The 21,751-nt window shown below is 41.9% G+C and overlaps 1 protein-coding gene and 1 pseudogene across 2 annotated transcripts; both read right to left on the bottom strand.

The window, feature by feature from the left end:
- Positions 1-1,161: 1,161 nt before the first annotated feature.
- LOC117705675 (pleckstrin homology domain-containing family F member 2-like) lies at positions 1,162-2,096 on the bottom strand (annotated as a pseudogene).
- A 10,511-nt stretch (positions 2,097-12,607) lies between these two features.
- LOC117706038 (pulmonary surfactant-associated protein A) lies at positions 12,608-17,155 on the bottom strand. Of its 2 annotated transcripts, none has more exons than XM_076931516.1 (5): positions 17,054-17,155; positions 16,316-16,510; positions 15,996-16,115; positions 15,233-15,310; positions 12,608-14,858 (listed from the first exon to the last, which is right to left on the bottom strand). In XM_076931516.1, the coding sequence occupies exons 2-5, from the start codon at positions 16,485-16,487 to the stop codon at positions 14,482-14,484; spliced, it is 747 nt and encodes a 248-aa protein (XP_076787631.1). In that variant the 5' UTR covers positions 16,488-16,510; positions 17,054-17,155; the 3' UTR covers positions 12,608-14,481. The 2 variants fall into 2 exon arrangements, with proteins under 2 accessions (XP_076787631.1, XP_076787630.1); XM_076931515.1 differs by having other exon boundaries at positions 12,610-14,858; positions 17,013-17,140.
- Between the last annotated feature and the right edge of the window lie 4,596 nt (positions 17,156-21,751).

The following is a 21,751-nucleotide window of genomic DNA, read 5'->3' as shown; positions in this document are numbered from 1 at the left end:
GGTCACAATTTAGAAAGATCAACTGCTACTCTATCTCCATATACTGCGAAATGATTTCAGAAACAGATTAAACATTCAACTGTTTTACAAAAATAAAAATTGTTTGGGGCTCTGCAAAATAAAACACTATGTTGTAGATCAAGGTTATTTCACAAAAATATTGACAATGCTTGCAGACAGGGAATCTGGTCAAATTCTGATCTCTTCCAGGTCTGTAAGACTCCATGTTCTACTGTGAGAATTCTCTTAAAACTTTTGATTTTTGCCAGGTGGTAGTAGTGCCTGGGGAGGCAAAGGCGGTGGATTTCCGAGAATTCAAGGCTAGCCTGGTCAACAGATTGAGTTCCAGGACAAACAAAGCTTCACAGGAAACTATATATGGAAAAAATAAGGGTTTCCTCAGATTTTTCCTTCTAGAAATATTGTAAAGCAAAGAAAGGTATATGTAAAAATATCTTAGGAAAGTAGAAGCTTATGAATATGCCACTTCTATACTAGTGATGAATTTCAAGTCAAATTCCTAAGAGTGGAAACTGGCTAATTTTAAACATATGTGACCATTATAATTTGGTGAGTAAAAGAGGTAAAAATATAATCACAACTATCTTATGGAAAATATGTATTCATATAAGAGTGTAGATACCTCTAAATTTAGTTCCTTGTAGCTGTCAAATAAATATTCTTACCTATATCCATCAAACACTCATTCTCCACCAGTAAGAGCACCAGTGTGTTTAAATCAAAGAAGAAGGTAGGGATTACATTTAGTTCAATGACAATGCTGCCACTTTGAATTGAGAAAGGAGAATAAAGAATTTCCAAACCGTGTTCTCTCACTGGTGTCTTAACCATTACATAGAAAGCTTGGGAGAAAATCACCAAGATTCTTGTTCCATCATTCTGTGCTTTGAGTTTTTCCATATCAGAGAGAAAATATAATACAAGATCTCTTAAATAAACATCTTCTCTAACTTACAAGAAAATCATCTAGAAATAAGGAGAGTAGAAAGCCAAGACCCTGCCGGATGTATATGCAACAGTTTGTCCCTGTGAGAGTGTAGACTGAAGCAGAAAGCACAGGCCTGCTTTCTATAGGATACAGAGAGGCACAGAGGTTAAGACCTTCTCAGGCAGTCAAGGCTAGAGCAAAACCGAGAGAGCCTAAAATTTTCCACGTCCCCCAAAGCTGATTCTCAGGCAGTCAGACCCAATTAAATATTTCACAGCATGTCCTTGGTCACTGCTATCAACATCGTCATCATCATCAGAGCATCATTTAAAGGAGACTTCAACGACTGACTGTAAAGTCTGATCTAGCTGGCTGACACAGAGCTCCATCCCCAGTGGAAAGCGGGTCATAGCAGAAGTCACACATCCACACAAGCTTAGAAGACTGGCTGGGAAGAAGAAATCTCTTTTCCCAGCAGGGACCACACAACAGAGCCACATTTGCAGCAATGGTGCCACCGATTCACTGGTGTGAATTTTGCTTTCTGACAGTGCATATACACAGGTATCTTCTCACTTTTGGAGAGTAAATCAGCGACACACTTATTTATGTGACTTCTCCTTGGCTGTGGCAGCATAAATTGCAAACGACTTAGTTGGAGGTCTTAATAAGCCGTCCATTCCATAATTCCCCTTCACCTTTGATGGAATCAATGGTTGACATTTTTCCAAGGGAATAATGTGTTCTTTGTTGTACTTTTTTCTTCTGGATAACAATATTGTCGTATATATTAAATAAGACAAACTGCCTTGCTTGTTAATTCTTGGCTTCTAGCAGCATTGTGTGGCAACAGTAGGTACCAGCAAGCAGCAGCAGGTGGACCTTCTTGAATTACAGTGCTCATACAAGCCATATAGTAGCATACAGGCCTACCGTGTCAGGACCCTCAACCCTGTACAGCAGCCTACAGTGATACTAGTAATTCTTGGCTTCTCTCTGCACAGCTTAGTCGTCAATGTTCCTTCTCCAAAAAGCACCCATCCAGGATGGTCAAGGCTGACCAGCTGCTCCAAAACAGTTCTCCACAATACTTAATGCGTCTAGTATTTGCTTCACTATTTGCCAGGCGATCCACCATCTTTTGCTAATAACCAAGCCCAGCACTGGGCAACAGTGCCTTCATCGCCAACTCTGGGAGTGGACTCTGCCTGCTCCCCAGCCCCAGTCTCATAGAGTGTGTGGGGCGCCATCTGGTCGCATAGGGCAGAGCCACTCACAGGTAACTTCCAAGATACTTCTTTCCATAAGAAACATTCATAGATGTTGTACCAAACATTCTCAATCGGGCATGCACAGAAACAATGGAGATAACTAGGACTGTGAAGAGCTGAACTGTCTGCCCTGGTCGTTGGGAGGGTTTCAGGGAACTACTTATTAAGCCTTTGTAGCCAAGGGTCTCACACACTCTAGACCTGAGAACTGTATCACTGGCTGCTGTAGAGGGCTGAGGGTCCTGACATGGTAGGTTTGTATGCTATTATATGGCTTGTATGAGCACTGTAATACAAGAAGGTCCACCTGCTGCTGCTTGCTGGTACTTACTGTTGCCACACAATGCTGCTAGAAACCAAGAATTAACAATAGCTGTTAAGTGCTGGGGCCTTTGGTGGTAAAGCTAGCGTCATAAGCCTCCGATCTAAGTGCCCAGAGCCATATGTCTCTTGCTTCTAGAGGCTATAGTAAATAACCTCCTACCTTCAGGGTTTGGAGTCTTAAAGCTCTGGTCTGCCAGTCTGTATACACTATTTCTTGACTGTTAGAACTGAGGATTGTCAGCACCAAATGAGCTTTACTTTGTCTGCTAACAGTTCCCACTTAGGTGGAATAAAAGAACCCAGCCCACTTATTGGTAACCTGCCTACCTGGCAGAGCTTCCAACCTGCCGGTGCTCAAGAAAGATCTGTAGAACAAATGAACCCTCAGTGCTATGTTCTTGGAGCAGCCCTTGTGACTTCCCTTGTAGAACTACAGCTGGGCCCATTCAACAGTGTTGATACTTTTCTTGGCCAGGAACTAGATCAGTCCACTTTACCCAAAAGTGTAACCCAGGCCTGGGCACAGAGGATGCAGTGAGAGATGGAAGAAAGAAGTTTGGCAGCTGTCTCTCTGCCCTCTGATTAGTCTGACTAAGGGTTTATCTATCTTGTTGCTTTGCTCAAAGAACCAGCTCCTGGTTTTATTGTCTTTGTATAGTTCTTTTTGTTTCTACTTGGTTGATTTCAGCTCTGAGTTTGATTATTTTCTGCCACTTACTCCTCTTTGGTGTGTTTGCTTCTTTTTGTTCTAGAGCTTTCAGGTGTGTTGTCAAGCTGCTAGTGTATGCTGTCTCCAGTCTCTTTTGTAGGCACTTAGAGCTGTGAGTTTTCCTCTTAGCACTGCTTTCATTGTGTCCCATAAGTTTTGGTATGATGTGTCTTCATTTTCATTAGATTCTAAAAAGTCATTAATTTCTTTCTTTACTTCTTCCCTGACCAGGTCATCATTGAGTAGAGCATTGTTCAGTTTCAGATTCAGTCTGGTTTATGCAATAAAAAAGGGGGAGATGTGGAGAGCTTTGGGGGCTGCCTGGCAGGAATCTGACATTGGCCAAAGATAAGGAAATGGGCTGCTTGGAAGGAATCTGACATTGGCCAAGGACAAGGAAATGGACTGCAGGCAAGAATCTAACATTAGGTGAGAACAAAGATGTAACTTCAGGCAGAAATCTAAATCCTAGGCTAGAACAATAGAAGTAATTACAGACAGGAATCTAAATCTTAAGCTAGAACAAAGAAGTACGCTTTAGGCTTGAAAATGACTTTGGGCTAGGACAGGGAAGTAGACTCAGACATTTTGGTCATCCTGATAAGTCCTTAGAAATAGTGATCACAGGAGTGATCACACAACTCTGTTTATTGTTCTGCATGTTCTTTGACTATTTGCATCTATTGTATTGCTATTTCCTCAACCTAAAACTGACCTTAATACTTGCATGTAATTAAAATGGTATAAAAGCAAAAAGGGAGGAGGAGGGATGGGATAGGGGATTAATGGGGGTGGGAAATGGGGACAGGGGATAACATCTGAAATGTAAATAAATAAAGAATTAAAAAAGAACTAAAAAAAAATAAAGAAGAAGTTTGGCAGTTCACAGACTAGGTTGGGGCTCCTTGAGCTTGGGTTTCTAGGAGTGTCCAGTGCTTACAGTCAGAGACTGATCAAATGACCTAAGTCCCTGATGTGACATTTGACGTCCATTCACTGGAACTCTGTCTTACCAAAGAACTTGAGAGGTTTGTTTTCCTCTGAACAGAGTGGGTGGGCCCAGGCTACTTCCTATGACTCTGGTTGCTATTTTGGCTTCTCAAGGACCATCAGTCCATGTTTACGCAAGACACCATGTTCTCTCTACAGTCCTGTTAGAGGAAGCCTGCCAGGTACCTAGAAGAGCCTCCATGGTTAAGAAGATGCCTTTCAGGGTTGTGTTTTTCATTATTGATACAAGCCACTGGGTCCATAGGTTTAGAAGAAAAATGGCATTTATTCTATACAGCCAATGAGTAGATTGCTCCTGAAAATGGAGATTTAAAAGTTTACATAAAACTCCATCCTAAATGTGTTATGGACTCAGAAAAGGTAGCTGAAGAGAGAGAGAGAGAGAGAGAGAGAGAGAGAGAGAGAGAGAGAGAGGTATTTGTGAACGAGGAAATAGTAAAAAGATTGTAATCTGCCTTGGTATAGTGGCACATGCCAGTCACCATCATCCTTGGAAGTATAATAGGAGACCATCCTGAGTTGTACAGTGAGTTTCAGGCTTTCCTCTGCTGCATATTAAGATCTATGCCAAAAACCAAACAAAAGAAAGAAAAAAGGGAAGGATGATTACATTAACAAAGTAAAGTAAGGAAAAAATTCAGAAATTGTAATAAAATATAAATTGGTTATATAAGTAAATAAATATTTGGCAGACATGACCCTGGTGGTTGGAATTCTTGTTTCCATATGTTTGTTTATTTCTTATTATAGAATTACATGCCCATGCTCTTTGCTAAAGCACTTTGTAGAAGGGTCCACTTGAGCCTAGAGAGTAAACATTCAGCCCTTTGATGTTTGTCTTGGCTTTATGACTGAGCAGTTTGGGAGGAAGCAGCAGCCTCAAGAGTGCTCACAGGTTAGATGTGACCTATTGTGCTTCTTTCTCAGCCCTAGGAAGAAAATGCTGCTGATAGCCATTACTAACAGGATCATTGCATGGACAGAATAGATACAAACTCACCTAGATGTCCTGTACACAGCACTTGAGTCCAAGCAAATTCAACCAATATTTTCAAAGCTCAGCACACAGTACAGGAAAGAAAAATGAGTGCTGTGTTGTAAGCTTCTGAGATTGTAACTTATTTTGTTAATATCTGACATGTCAGATAGGTGTTAATACCAATGACTGTAGAAACAGTATAATATGTAGACAAATCAGGAAGAAAACAAAATGTTATGCTGATATAGATATTGTTAACAATATAAATCTATGCTATGTTCAACAGACCTTGTGGCAATCTGAAAATTAGATAAAATTGTTATTAGAAGGCAATTTTAAATTATTTAAGTTGCTGGGCAGTTGCGGTACACACCTTTAATCCCAGCAATTAAAGACAGAGGTAGGTGAATCATTGAGTTCTAGGCCAGCCTGGTCTACAGAGTAAGTTTCAGGATAGCCAGGGCTACACAGAGAAACACTATCTCAGAAAACAAAACAAAAAAATTGTTTGAGTTATCCTAATGAATGTTAGAATGACTGATACATTATCAATCATAAAGTATTGTAATAGACACTATTTCACTAGACTAAGTAAAGTCACTATCAAGAAGTAAAGCTTTAAGATGCATTTTATTAAATCTTTAGAGATTATTTCTTCCTCCTATCAGTGGCTGGAATCAAAAGGAAACTGTACTCAAATGATTAGCTAAATGCAGTTAATCAAAACTCAAAAGTTCATCACAAATGAAAACAACTCTTATTTATCTTTATATTTTTACTTACTAATTCTTTAAAATTTTATAAAATAGATTTTTTTACTATATATACCCCTCTTCCTGATCCTCCTCCTCCTATCTCTTCCCAGATCCATACCTAACTCCTTAACCCTTCAGTTTCCCAGTCTTTGTCGTCTTCTCCTTCTCCATCTTCTTCTTCCTCTTTTTCTTCTTCTTCTCCTCCTCCTCCTCCTTCTTCTTCTTAATAACCCATCAAGTCTAATTTGTCTAATCTAGTCCTGAGTGTGGGGCTATCCACTGGAATGTAATCTTCTACCAAAAGCCATACTCTTAAAAAAAACTGATTATTTTTCCCCCAGAAACACCAATTATCAATAGTTCCTCAGTTAAGAATAGGATCTCGTGACCCTTACTCAGCCCATGCTAGAATGTTGACTGACTTGATCTTCCACAAGTCTTATGCAGGTAACCACGGCTGCTGTGAGTTGAACACAGCAGTTCTATCATGTCCAGAAAACACTCTTTCACTCCAGACCTCTCTGACATCCAGTTCTTGCAATATTTGCAGCCCCTTTTCTGTACTAGTTTCTGAGTACTGGGGAAAGAATGTCAAATATAGATGTCATGTTTATGGCCAGGAACACTTATTCTTAGCACCTTGACCAGTTGTGACTTTCTGTGCTAATCACCATTCATCATACAAAGAAATTTCACTGATGAGGTCTAAGAGCTGCACTAATCTATCTGTGAAAAGATATTAATCTAAAAGGAAGTCTGATACTATGTCCATTTAGCATATTCATAGTACTAGGTCTGCCTGTGGAACCTAGAAGCTCGCAAACTGTTGAGGTTTGGTATGTTGCTGTGTATTGTAATGCTAAATACTAGCCCCCAAGGTTTGGTTGCCCTGAGAGATCAAGAGATCTTCATATACACCAAGTGATGCACATGAAGTAACCTTGTCCTACAAGTTATCCCTGATTGGTCAATAAAGATGCCTGCAGCCTGTAGCTAGGCAGAAGAGAGGTAGGCTGGGCTTGGGTTCCCGGGCTTGGGGTCTGATTCAGAGACCATGAGGAGAGAGAATAGTAGAAGGAAGAAGATACCATCAGGTAGGCGAATCATGAAAACATGGTCATGAGGGCTGGCCCATTAGAGAAAGAGCATCCCAGGCATAACATGACAAGTCATAGCTTGGGATTATAGACAATAAAGTATACAAATAACACAGAGAGTTGATATCTGCCCAGCTCTAGTGATGCTAAAGCTTATTATAAATATAAAAGTTTGTGTTATTTATTTGGAAACTGAATGATCTAAGTTGGGATAGAAACCCCCATTAGATATTTACCACAACACCCAGACTTTGGTTCTTAGATAGATTTACAGCACCAGATATATGTTTCTTCCTGTGAAGCTGGCCTTAAATCCAATCAAAAAGTGGTTGATTGTCCCACTAATATTCATGCTGTTATTGTACTCATGGGTATATATTTCTACTCCAGCCATAATTGTGGTTCACAGAGTTTACACCTGGTAAAGATTGTTAATGATTTCCTCCCATTCCCAGTACCCTACCTAGGGCCTTGCTAGCTATCATTGAGAATGCTTTCTGGTCAATACGAAATTAATTTATCCATGTCCTCTGGTCCTTGTGTGTAGTGTTGTCAGAAAAGAGGATCTTACTATCAAGTTCTGGTAGGCAGACAAGAACAATAGCAATAGCCCGTGTTGATTTAGATGACCCTGGGACACCTGTTGCCAAGAACCTGAAGAGAAGTTTCCCACATCTGCCATTGGGTTTTTACCTGGAAACCCATGGTTTCTATTTTCTGAGATGAGCATTACCTGCTGTGTAGGATAAGTCTAATTAAACTCTCTTATGTGAATATATATGAAGCTTATAAAACAGTAGGTTTCCATATGAATTTTTTTCAAACATCATTCATATTAGCTATCCCTCCTCCTCACATCCTCTCCTCCTGATACCAACAAAGAAGCTTCCTCCCTTCAAGGAGGAAGAGAAATCTTAAAGAATATGTGTGTGTATATATATCTTAGTTAGGGTTTCTATTACTCTGAAGAGACACCATGACCACAGCAACTCTTATAGGAAACATCTCATCAAGGCTGTCTTACAGTTCAGAGGTTTAGTCCATTATCATCATGGTGAGAAGCATGGGCGCACACAAGTAGACATGGTGCTGGAGAAAGAGCTGAGAGTTCCACATCTAGATCAGCAAATAGCAGGAGGAAGGTGAGACGCTGGGCCTGAATTAACCACCTGAAACCTCAAAGACCATCCCTAGTGACATACTTCCTCCAAAAAGGCCACACCTCCAAATAGAGCCAGTCCCTATGAGCCTATAGGGCCATTTTCATTCAAACCATCACAGTATGTATGTATGTATGTATGTATGTATGTATGTATACATGTATGTATTATGTGTGTATTTATGTAGAAATACAAACACAAAATGACGTAATTTGAAAAATCACTACTAGAGTCTAGCAGCACATTTATAGTGTGGCCTCTGAAATTTGACTTCATGCTTTCACTAGTCTACAAATCGGCTGTGTGAGAACTGGTAAATATTTTTGACCTTTATGTACCTCGGTATTCTATTTTATGGGATTTTTGTTGGTGGTGGTTGGTGGTGGGTTTGCATTTTTTCCTCTCTCTCTCTCTTTTTTTTTTTTTTTTTTTTTTGAGACAGTTTCTTTGTAGCCCTGGCTATCTTGTAAGTCACTCTGTAGACCAGATTTGCTTTGAACTTAGATGTCCACTTTCCTCTGCCTCCCAATGCTGGGATTAAAGGCATTGAGCCACCACCACCCCACTAATATTCTAATTTATAATTGAAAAGAGTAATAGCATCTAGATTACAGTCCCTGCTACAGAGCAAAGGACATGAGAATATTAACTACTAGACGGACAGGCATCTTCTCTCCCTTAGTGACACATACATAGGCCAGATTAGACCAGATTAAAAGTCGATAAAAGCAGGTTTATTAGGAGGCAGCTCTCGGGTGGGTTCACCAATCTCACAGGTGGAGGTCAGTGAAGTCACAATCTGGGCTAAATGACAGGGTTTTATAGAGCTTAGGTGAGGAGTGATGTCGTGCCAGCTAGGAGCTGGAATTGTGTTCACACATGGTCAAAAACTGAGCCTCTGGGTAGAGACTCTGGGGTGGGTTGCCAGAAATGTGGAGATAGGGAGTGATGACATGTTAGCCTGAAGCTTTCTCCAAGAGGGCAGGGGAGTTTCCTCTGTATGGGCCGGGTTGGGAGAAGAAGGGCAGATGGGGTTTCACAGCTTAAACAGAGGATGAGCAGGAGTTCCAACATAACGCATGTGCATAATGCAGAAATTCAAAGATGGCTCAGTGCTAAAACAAAATAAACCAATATAATACAATAAGTTAATATACATAAAGTTTTGCTAAAATTCTCAATTCAAATGTGTACAAGCTTAACACTTGAAGCTTACTCTGTTCTCAATACAGCTACAAGGTTTCAAATTCTATACGTACTCTCCTCAAAGACTGTTGCAATGCCAGACTCCTGGGTTTGATTTAAAACATACTCTAGATGAATTTGTCCCTATGTTTGTAATTAATATTTCTTATTTTATACTCAATTCATCACTGCAACCAAAAGTGGTGACAGGGTTTGAAGCTGACACTTCTTAAAGTAAAGAATAAGTTCAGCCGTGCCCTTCTTCCCGAGTTCGAATCCCACTGTCTCTCCCGCTTCCCGTGTGTGACTCTCTCACCGAGTCTCATGGTGACAAAAAAGAGTAAGTTGAGGCCTATTTTTTGCATGTGTGACTGTTATTGGTATTAATATTAGTTTGGAGATCATGTCCCTGGCAGCTCTAAGAAGTCAGGTTCATTTACCATACTCAGTAAGACAAGTGAAAGAGCCAAACTGATTGTAAAAATCAGAAAAGGGAGATTTATTCAATGTAGTCATACATTGAAATAGGGACAAAGAGATCCAGTGATCCCTAAGCCTATTTTCAGGGTCCAGGTATGAGATTAAAATTTAAGAATTATGATAGCCAAGCATTCCTAGTCAAGGTATGGTCCCACTCATCTTTAATTCAAAATCATCTTGATTCTAGTCTCTTCTCTAAGGTTGTGTCAAGACTTGTCAGAATTTTGTGAAATTCCTCTTGGAGAAGCAAATCTCTCCTCTGGCTGGCATCAGGCTACCCTTTTCTTTCTCCCAACATGAGATTCCTGGAGGAAATTCTAATCCACTGGGATACTTTGTTTCATTGTCTGATAGCCAAGGGGGTAACACAAGAGTCAGTCTAGGCTCTCCTCACTCCTTTAGGTTTGTATGACAGTGGCATGAAGTTGTAGGCATGGGTGTTGTTTTAGGTTACATGACAGAGGAAGAGAACATTAGAACATCCTCCTCTAAAGGGGAGACATGTCTGGTCTTACAGAGAATTACTAGCCAGTGAGGATATTGTTGCTTCCCAGAACACACTGACTGGTTGTGTCTGATTGTTCAGTGGCTTTTGACAGTTCCTCTTGGGAACTAGTTCCTTTGGAAAAAGAATCTGTGAGCGCCTCCCACCAAAGCATAGCATCAGTTGTGTGTGAACGTCCATACTGTCTTGTTGCTGGGGTCTTATGTAGTGAGTAGATGAGATGATGCTTCTGTGACTTGGCATTCAAACAGCCCATAAGCAGGTTTCTCCGAGCAGTGAGGTGGGACCACATTCTCTGAGCATTGTGAAGTTCCCAATTTCCTCCATTCTTCTGGTTTATTTTTTGATGTCTGTTACTAGGTGGTTTTTATTTATTTATTCATTTTTTGAGATTATAATATAACTAAAATATTTCTCCCTTCCCCTTCTTCCCTCCAAACATTCCCATATACCCCTCCCTGCTCTTCAAATGCATGGCCTCCGTTTTTACTACTTATTATTATATTCTTAAATGTAACCTACTCAATCTATATAATGTAACTTGCATAAATGTTTTCAGGACTGACTTTTGGCACTGGACAACCAATTAATGTGCTTGTCTCTGAGGAAGATTGTGTCTCCCACTCCCAGCTTTCCTCAGTTGCCTCAGTTGTTCCTTGTGTAGGGTTGAGGCCTCTCGTTTCTTTTTTCCTCATGACTCAGCAAAAACAGACCCTCTCCTGGTTCAGCTCCTAGAACTGGGAATGACTCTTCCGACTTCCATAGGTAGTACCTTAATCAGGGAATCTGAGGAAATTTAAGTATCCTTACGCATAAAGACTAGAAGGATGATCTCCTGGGCAAGGTAAGGGGAAGGATATGTTTCACTATGCAAGCTGAGAGATCACCCAAGAGTGGTCAGCTTCCTTTTCTCCTTCTACTCTTCCTTGAACTGGAAATGGAGGTTGTAACTCTCCTATTTAATGAAGAGCCTCCTCTCTCCAGGCCCAGTGGCGGCAATCCTGGAGTCCTCCTTTAGACTCGGTATCTCTTAGTCTCAGCTGAGCACTGGACACCAGCACCCAGGACTAGGAACTGGCTCCCTTCATTCTTTACTTTCTCTGTGTTAGCAGATCAAAGAAAACGCCAGAGAATTGTGGCAAATTTCAAAATACACATTCTTGACTTAAACAAACAAATGTACCTTAGTGGACTAGGGCTATAGTTAGTAGCTGTGTGGTACATGGCAGCCTACATTTTATCCCCTACAAAAATAACTGAAAATAAATCTTAGAAAGCTAAGAAAAAAGAGCATGCTTCACTACCTTGGTCCAAGGTATCTCTTAGAAACCTAAAACATGTGATTTAAAAAAAAATACAAAATTGGCCTTACTATGACATTTTCATACATGCATAATTTGTGTATTGCTGTGTTCATCTCTTGGTCTCTTTACCATCTCCAACTTCTCCCTCCCTTCCACCAAGTCCCCTATCTGATTTCGTGTGTGTGTGTGTGTGTGTGTGTGTGTGTGTGTGTGTGTGTGTTGGGGTATGTACACAAATGTACAGAGATATATTAAATATGGTTTTTACACAAAAGAAAAAGTAGAACTTTTTTCTGAGCCTGTCTTAGTTCACCCAATATGTTGATTACAGTTCTTCAGTTTTCCTGGAGATAATTCTGTTGGTTTTTATGTTAGGATAAAACTAAATTTTGGACATATGCCATGCTTTCTTTGTCTACTCATCTGTTGATGAACACTTAGGCTGATTTCATAACTTAGCTTTGTGAATATTGACACACTAAGTAGGTATATACAACTATCACTGTGTTATATGAATTCAGAACCCTTCAGGCATCTACTCAGGAAAGATGTAACAATAAAATTTCACTGGTGAAGTATTAGAAATTCTCCTATGACACATTAGGAGAACATATGTGTATGTTTATAGCCTTCAGTGGGTGGCCCCATATCCATGCATGCATGGGCAGCACATGCACTAAATGAATTTAGTGGTTTAAGAAGAAGATATGAAGTTGGGAGGTAGATGTGTAGTGGGAGATTGAGAGGTGTTAGAAAAAGAAAATGAGGGTGGGTGTGATCATATTTAATTAATACACATGAAATTCTCAATTTGAGAATATATATATATATATATATATATATATATATATATATATATATGCAGGAAAAAAGCACCATCATTTATAAATGCAATGATATATGTAGAAAACCAAAAAGAGACACCTACATTGAAAGTATTACAGGAAAAGTAAGAATCCAAAAAGATGGTTGAGTATATGATCAATTTTTAAAAAATCATTTTCCCCCAAACCAGCAATAACTCACTAAAAATGTTTTCAAAAACAATATAGTTGCAATAGCAAGTAATGTCATAAAAATATAGATCTAATGGGAAATAGGGCAGTGTCGGCTTTTAAAGCTTTAGACTGCTGATCTATAAAACTGAGAATATGTATCTTTTTCTGGCTCTTTTGATCTCTGCAAACCCTCAACAGCTTATATGTTGAGTCCTCAGCACACAGGTGGAAAGGTCAGCTGGGCAGTTAATATTCATGAAAGTGTAAGTAGCAGTTCTCCAGCTGGCTGTTCCTGGGCTTCCTTTTGCCCAAGAAAAGATGGAAATGTGGGAAGAGTGTCACATGAGAGGAGCACAGGAGACTTCTAGAGATAAGATGAATAGGTAGCTGTCCCCTCAAGGCATAGTTACACCCCTATGGATGGATACCTGGAGTATGGATCATAGTCACATTCCACACAGCTGAGACTAGGATGGGTCTCATAATCCATCCGACGCATTTGAGAGTAGGATAACTCATAGAAACCTGTGCCTTGAGTCCCACCTCCACCCAAGGCACAGTAGATTCCATCCCAGTGGCTGAGTAGAAATGAAAAAGATGATGTCACTCCTCAGCATGGACCATATGGGTGCAGATCTGGAGTTACCTTGACCCCAGCACGGATGTCATGTTTTTCCTAATACCTTTTGATCTCCCATGCCCCTAATCTGGTTCTGTGGCACATTTAAAGATTAAATGGTATCTAATAATAAATGTTATCAGTGCTTGTCAAGGTACTTGGTATGTACCATGTGATCAGTCTTTGCTTTAGTAACTGTTATAAGTAGTGATTTTGGTAGGTTGAGAAAATGAAATAATTACTTTATTTGTATCCCATAGTGAAGAAGTAGGCTCAAAGAAAATAGCCCAGAAGATGACCTGACACCTGGAGTGCAGTTGGCTTTAGTGGAATAGCTGACTGAGTTCATAAGAGGAGAAAATAGAGTTCAGTTAGTGTCATGAATGCCTCAGTGATGTAAAGTGAACTGAGATTGTGTCTGTTAGCAGGAAATTACTTGGGTCTGGACTGGGAAAGTGATTCTCTCAAAACCCAGGGTGGCTGCTGTTAAGTCAAGAGGTCAAGTTGGCACCTCCAGACCCAAAGAGGAGGTCATACATGCCAACCAGGGAGGTTATGTTTCCCCAGTACTGTGTTGTAGCCCTACCTGGTTGTCTGGCTTCTTAGAGACAATGTTTGCCTTGAAAGCCATGGATACAGATGGCACTGAATGTGGCCTACATCCACATGCTGGGCATTTCACAGAAATCCCCTACGGATATCTTTTATGTTTACCCTGGACTTCTAAATCTTGGGACAGTGAGCTGCAAAAAAAGGGTAGAAGGGTCAGGGAGCAAGCATTTTCTGTGTAATTTATAGGGCCCTTTCATGCTGCTTCTTCATGGCCACCATTTATAAATAAAGACTGAACAAGATAAGGAAAAAGGAAGTCTCCATCCATCTTATCACAGTGAAGGCCAAGGTTGACAGTGGCTGCCTTGAGTGAATGCTCAGATGAGACTCTAGGGGGACACTCAGGATTACTAATGAATATGGAGAAGAGTTTGGGGGCTGTGTGGGAGATGGGATGACTAAGGATGCTTCTAATTCTGATGGTCACAAGTAAATTTTCTTGAAAGGGAGTTGCAGGGTCTTATAGACCGGATGGATCATCGAGATAGAAGCTTAAAGACAATATGAGGTTTTTATCTTTTCATCAAAATTCACAAATGGCCAGCCGGTACTGCAGGCAGCCCTTATCATTCCATTTCCCATCTGTATACATTTCTACACATTTCTCCTTGCCCCGACCCCTGGGCTCTCCTGGGTACCAGTTGGTGTAGTTCACAGAAGCCCCATCCAGGTAGCGGAAGTCTCCAGGAGTCTGGTCTTCAATCACACCCAAGTAGGCATAGGTGTTGTGCTTCTTTGCAATGCTTGCGATGGCCTCGTTCTCCTCAGGACTCCTCGGAACAGCAATGTTGCCACCTGCTCTGCTACACATCTCTCTAATGGTGTCAAAGTTGACCGACTGCCCATTGGTAGAAAAGACTTTATCCCCCACTGACAGCATGGATCCTTGCAAGCTGAGGACTAAGCAAAGGGGTCTGGGTTAGAGCCATGGACCCCTGTTTCTCCATCTATTCCACCGACTTAGGCTCTTGCCCTTAAGCTTTCTCCACACAATCTCAGCATCTCTGCTTTTCTCGGTGTTTTCACATTCTTTTCCAGGCCTAGTTTTTAAATCCATCTCTCTGTTCTCATTCACCTAACAATTACTTATTGCTAGAATCTATACTTTCATGCTTTCCAGTGATAGTGGGAGTAAATCCTTTCTATAAGACCCATGTCCACACTCATTTGCTAGGCACTTATGTTCTGGATTCTGGTACTGAAAATTATAGAAAAGAACTGAGGGTAGTGTGCTTGGTGGGACACCCTCCCCCCCCACCAAGCAGTCCCTTTACCTCCCATTGTTTGCAGAATCTGATGTTTGATCTCATAGAGTTCAGTCTGGAGCTCCTCATCTAGGTCAGCTGGAAACCCTGTGAAGGCCACACACATCCAGGATAGGGGAAATTCAGCAAAGATCTCCACTTGCTACCAGACAGGTATTCTGCCAGCTGTAAGACTGGAGTTCTGTCATCTAATGCCATACTAAGAGCCCACATCCCAGTTTTAAGAGCCCAGAAGCAGTTTCCATACTCATACACACCCATCTCTGAATATAGCTTGAACCTGCTCAGCTTTCCTGTCCTATTTTTCTGTATCCCAGAAAAAGACATGCCCATCTATGTCTTTTTCTGACTTATAAAAAAGACCCTCTCTCATATACTCTACCAAGATCAACAATGATGACCTCTGAACTCTGCAGATAGGCCACTATACTGATCTATATCCTGGAGCTTTTGTCATGTGGGATTCCTGATCACACTGTCTGCTCAGATTCCAGGTCCATGTAGCCCTCTCTACTTTTTGAATGTCCAGAGCCTTGGCCCTAAGAAGGACCCCTAGGCTTCCTGATGCTACTCCCCTTCCCCTACAGGACACTCTGTGTCTCTTAATCAGTAGCCATGATGCTTGTCAGTCTCTGAAATAAGTTATTCAAACTTATGTGGTTTTTCTCTTCAAATTCATGCTTTCTTACTTAAGCTTAGCAGTGTTTCTTGAACCCTTCCTTCCATCCCTCATGTGACATCACTACTTTCTACTGGCCCTGGTCCTGCTCACCTGGAGGGCCCCTTTCTCCAGGCTCTCCCTTGTCTCCATGTTCTCCAGGTGCACCAGGGGCTCCAGGAAGCCCATCACGTCCAGGAAGGCCTGGCATTCCTCCAGGAGGACCCATGGGACCTACAGAGTGAAGAGAACACAGATATATGGACCTCCATTAGCATGCGGGTGACTCACTTGTCCACCCACAGGAACTTTGAAGACACATGCTCCAGCTTAAGGACTCCAGAAAAGTCCCTTCAGATAAAGCCCCAGACAGATGATCACCCAGAAAACAGGCCCCTGTCCCTGAGCTAACGATGGGTTCTCCCATACAGTACCTGGAGGTCCAGGATCTCCTTTGATACCATCTCTCCCATCTCTGCCGGGCAGACCATGGTTTCCAGGAGTGCCAGGGATCCCAGGGCTTCCGGCACAAACTTCTGTCCCATTGCACTTGATACCAGCAACAACAGTCAAGAAGAGGATGAAGGCCAAAGAACCTAGTGACATGGCTACCGTACCAGTGGCTTCTCCTGCAGGAGGGAAGGACCACCAGCCAATCTGTAGCATTAGTGTAGCTCTCCTCTGATCCCCATTCCTGCTGCACTTTGCAGGACCCAGGAACACAGAAGAACATGACAGGCAGACACAGCCAAGAATACCAAGAAGACTCAAACTATTTCTAGTCAGAAATCCCCAGCACCATCTGGTGTCTAACCCAATCACTGCAGGCCTCTGACTTCAGATCCCTGAACAGAGGAGGAGCACTCTGGTGAGTCAGAGGCCTGAGTTCTCTGAAAAGTCTTGTCTGTTATAACTTTGCTGTGTTGCCTCAGGGAATTCACTGTGCCTCTCTGACCTTAGCTAATCCTGCTATGCTCTGTAGACAATCCTAATAGGGCTGTCTATTAGGAGGTGTGTAGTCACCAGGTTACTCTATCTGTCCCTCGATATTTTAAGTTATTCTGTTTTGGGTTCTCAGATAAACAGAAATGAGAATGGTCCACAGTCCTGCTAAATTGTCATTAGCAGTACCTTTCTGCCCAGTCAGCCCTCGATTAATATGTGGTTCTTACTGCCAGAAACCCAGACACCAGTGGATACCCAGGAGCTGGTGGCTAAGCTCGCCCACACACAGAGCCTGCAAGCTGTGTGGATATCTGCCTCTGAGTCAGAATGGACAAGTGGACAGCAACCTTTATAGACATGTAGGCTGATAGCTCTCCCCACCCTCAGAGGCCCTATCACAAAGGAGGGCCAGGAAGGAAGCAGCCATCTTGTGTACACAGCCCAGTTTCCTTCAAAGCACTTAACAAGAAGAGCACTTAGAACCCTTGAGGCGAGCACAGAACCGCAGAAGGCAAACTCCATGTGTGGGGGAAGGGAATCTTTCTGTTGTCAGGGTCACCCTCTATTCTGAATTAACACTTGTGGTAGCAGCACAAAATGGAAGCCTTTCCCAGGTCCTGATGAAGATCCACTACCATTCAGAAAAGAAAGCAAACCGTCAGAACAAATGAAACTATAACAAAAAAAAAAAAAAAAAATCAATCAGTTAAGCACAGCTACTCTATCACCAATGGCCATAGGAAAGAAGCAGAAAGAAAATAATAATGTTGAAAATTAATTTAAAAAAATAATGGGAATAATAACAAGAAGGTTAAATAAAGGGGGGGTCAGGGAAAAGAAAAAATGAAGAAGCTTGGTTAAATAAAAAAGCATGGGGGGACAAAGGGGAGGAGAAAAAAGGAAGAAAGCAGCAAAAACACACAAAAAAATCTGTTTACAAACTAAAAACACAAAATCAAATAAAGGTAAGGAGGAGAATGGAAGAATTAAAAAAGCGTTTTTCAGAATAAAATAAAGTGTGAAGCAGGGCCTGAAGAGTTGTTTCAGTGACTAAACCATTTGCCATGCAAGTGTGAGGGCCTGTGATTGCGTCCCCCAGGGCAACATGAAGCAGGGCTCGGTGGCACCTTGTGTCCCAGCTGTCCTCTGTCCAGACAGGAAGTGGACAGAGGAGAGCCTCCTCAGTCTCCTGTCACCCAGCCTGCGGTGCTCAGTGGCAAACCAGACCCCGTATGAAACAAGGTAGATGGTGAGGACTGACACTCAAGGTTGTCCTCCTGCTTCCGTATGTGTGCAGTGCCAGAGGCATGTCCGTACTCACACAAACATGCATGGAAGACATACAACCTGACACATTAAAAGGGAGTCAACACCACTGTCAACCAGGGAAATACAAACCAACACTGTGACAGGATGCTGCTATCCGGCCATTCCGAGGGCTACCACTAACGCAGCAAGTACTGAGCGCACAGCGAACCTGGAAAGCTCAAACGCTGCTGGTTGGATGGAAGATAGTACAGTGATTTCGAAAGACAACGTGGAAACTGCTGGAAACATGAAACAAAGAATTATTCTTACAATGCAATTCAATTCCTAAAATAATTGGAAATATGCATTCCAAAGCTTGGACACAGCTGTTCATATCGAAAGCCCAACTGTTTATTATCGACTCAGTGATGAGCAAACAAAATGTGGCACCACGTTATTTACTCATAAAAAAAAAAGGATGGAAGTAAACTTTGAAAGCATTTTGCTAAATGACAGGTGCGAAAAGCAGTATATTGAATTATTCTAATTATATTAAATACCCAGAGTAGGCATGTCATCCAGACAGGAAGTAAATAGTCAGCACTAACAGGCAAGGGAGAGAGGAGCTGAGAATGACTGCTTAATAGAGGGATTCTTGGGGGAAATGATAAAAAATAATCCAGAATTAGATAATGGACGTGATACAGCATGTAAGGCCATTGGCTTACATGCTTTTGAATGATGAAATGTATAAAATGTGTATTAATTCATTTTTTGTTTTCTATAACAAAATGCTTGATTCCCAGTCAATGCACTTTAAAAGGCAGCTATTTATCTTAGCAAGATCTTACCTATTGTAAAAAATCCTGGACTACAAAATAAAATCTTGTCTCAAAAAGCAAGCAATCATGGGGTTCAAGAGAAGGTTCGGCAGTTTAAGAATGGTGGCTGCTCTTCCAAAGGGTCCAGGTTCAATTCCTAGCACCCACATGGCAGCCCACAACATCTGTAATGTCCAGTTGCAGAACACCTGCTACCCTCACACAGACATACATGCAGGCAAAACATCAATGCAAATTTTTTAAAGTACCTATAAATAAATAAAAAGCAAGCAAACAAAGAACCAACAAACAAAAAAAAGTTTACTTATCAACAACTCACTTAAATGTCAATGGACTAAATACTTCTGAAGTAGATGAACCTGGTGGCAAAGACCTATAACACCAGTAATCTAGGAGTCTGAGGCAGGAGGATGCAAGCTCAAGTCTTGCCTTCGTTACAGAGTAAATTCAAGGCCAGCCTAGACAACTTAGTAAGGACTATATGAAAAAAAATAAAATAAAAAGATGAAAAGGAGGCCTGGGGATATAGGCCTGTGGTTCCTACATGAGCAGTTTACCTACATGACCACCTCCAAAGAAAGCAAGAACCTGGCAGAGACTCACTGTGTCTTTCAGGCTCTTCCCAGGAGTAACAGAGTGGCACTGTTTACATCATGGGATTCCAGCCAGGCTCAGGGCGACTGTGGTCCTGGTGAACATGTCAGTGCTGTACAGGAATTATAAAGTTCTAGGATGCCACAGCATGTGCTACACTGTGGACATGGGCTGATGTCCTTAAGCAAAAAGACCCCTGAAGCCCTCAAAAGAGTGTTGTGAATCTAAGCTTGTGGCTCTCCTCCACTTCAGACCCTAAAATGACTGTGACCCAGCCAGCAGGTCCTAGGTTATTCGTGAGGGACAAGGAGGATTACAACCTGAAAGAAGAACGGGCGAGAGAGAGAATGGACTCAAGGAAGCAAATGCTTGTCAAGAGTCATATATTTGGGCACAAAGTGCTTATTTATAATACATTTTGCAAAGGGAGGGGTAAGAGGGATCCAGGTGATGGGAAAGTACAGAATCTTCTTGGCCTTTGCCCTGAAACAATGACGGTCTAACTGCTTACTTCAAAAGATACGGTACACTGCTTTACATCTAAAAATCTATTTGTAACTATTAAGCAGAACCTTGTGGTTGCTAGGAAGATGAAGCTGCAGGGGACATTGTGCAGGTGGGGAGAAGTAGGGGGTGAGGGTAAGAGGCTAGGGTCCTGGCTTCTGACAGACTGTTCTAAGATCAATGGAGCCTGGTGCCAGACACTACCTCTAAGCCATCTTTCCTCATAAGCACCAGGCTTTTGTACCTCAAAGAGAACCAGAGGGAAGACAGAGAACATGCACATACAGAATTCACCTCCACACTTAACTGGGCTCCGTTACTTGTTGACCATAGTAACATTGCAACAGGCTTCAGTGATTATATTTGTAAAATAAATTGTTGCATTTATAAAACAATTTTTAGCAGTTCGTTGCTGCAGGCATTGCACGGAATAGCATTTTTGTGTTTGGTCCTATTTTTTAATAAAGGACTCTCTCAACAAAGGAGAAAAAAAGAAGCATTATATTAGACTGGAGGGTTCTGAGACGCAGGTACAGTAAGGCCTCCAAGAGCCCTGGGTGGATGGATAGGGAAAGTAACAAATCAATTACAGAGGCTCATCCTCTCTCAGAATGAACAGAACTTTCAAGAGGGCTTTTCCAGTGTTGTGTGAGTCAGCTCTGCCCTCTGCTGGTTGCATGGGAAAATGTAGCCAACTGAAGTGCTGTGTGGTCAAATGTTAAACAGAATGTGCCCTCCCCGTCAGGTTCCACATTTCTAGAGCTCTGTTTTGACTCAGGAGGCTTGTTGGGGACGGAGATGGGGTTATTTTGCTGTCTAATGAATTTCTCTCCTGCTTCTGCTATCCTTGTGACTCCGTCTGAGAGACAGAATCTTTGTTCTTGTGTGTGTCCCTCTGTCGATGCCCTTCTGGAAGATCGGTGCTGGGAACTTGGAGAAACCTAATGGGAACCACTATCCACTCTGGTGTTCCTGAGAGGTATCAGGTACTGGCTAGATCCTTCATGTCTTCTACATTCATCTCTCACTCACCTCCCAACAGGATCCGTCTTTATTCCCTGTAATATATAAGGAAACCAAGTCTCAATATAGCTCTAGTGACTTTCCAGAGATGATACAGCCTGCAAGTTGTGAAGCCTTGGTCAGACCTCATCCTGCTGGGCCTCTGAAGGTCTGTTTTGAATTTTCCTGAAGAATCCAGTGCAGGTTCTGTTCACAATAACCAAAGCCATGAGCCAGGCTTAGAGAGGCCTTTCAATTTACACGGTGGATCCAGCCTAAGCTTCAGCTCCCAAGACTGTGCACCACATCACACCAAAGCACTGGCCTTACTCATTCTTTGTCCGTGGTGCACACAGCCTTGACATGCTTGATGTTAGTTCAGCCTAGCTACCGAGTACAACAGTACTCACTTCCCAGCCTTGGTCCTGAGGTTGTAGATCACAAACTCAGTACAGGCTTGCCCAAAGCCTTCAGCATGTGAACTGTAAGAATGGTAGTGGTGTTGAGGCAGGCTCTTGTGAACCAGATGCTCTGAAGAGGCGAAGAAGGGTTGAGAAACTCAAGAGACTACTTATCTTCTCCTTCCATGAAAAGCTGTGCTCAGCCCTGCCTTAGCCAGTATCCTGGTGGCCACAGGGTAATGACCCTGCTGAAGGCAGACCAGCAGCCTCCCCTGAGACATCATCATTCTATCCACATGGACTTCACAAACTCAACCTAATCCAACCATGACTG

Source organism: Arvicanthis niloticus, chromosome 3 (assembly GCF_011762505.2).
Source record: "Arvicanthis niloticus isolate mArvNil1 chromosome 3, mArvNil1.pat.X, whole genome shotgun sequence".
NCBI classification, from domain to species: Eukaryota; Metazoa; Chordata; class Mammalia; order Rodentia; family Muridae; genus Arvicanthis; species Arvicanthis niloticus.
The sequence above is the reverse complement of the archived record's forward strand: the minus strand, read 5'-3'. Positions and strand labels throughout refer to the sequence as shown.

Coding starts and splice junctions, on each gene's coding strand:
- LOC117706038 (XM_076931516.1), bottom strand. CDS start 16,487: ATGTCACTAGGTTCTTTGGCCTTCATCCTCTTCTTGACTGTTGTTGCT. Junction 16,116..16,315: donor AGGAGATCCTGGACCTCCAG/GTACTGTATGGG, acceptor TTCACTCTGTAG/GTCCCATGGGTCCTCCTGGA. Junction 15,311..15,995: donor TGGAGAAAGGGGCCCTCCAG/GTGAGCAGGACC, acceptor TGGCCTTCACAG/GGTTTCCAGCTGACCTAGAT.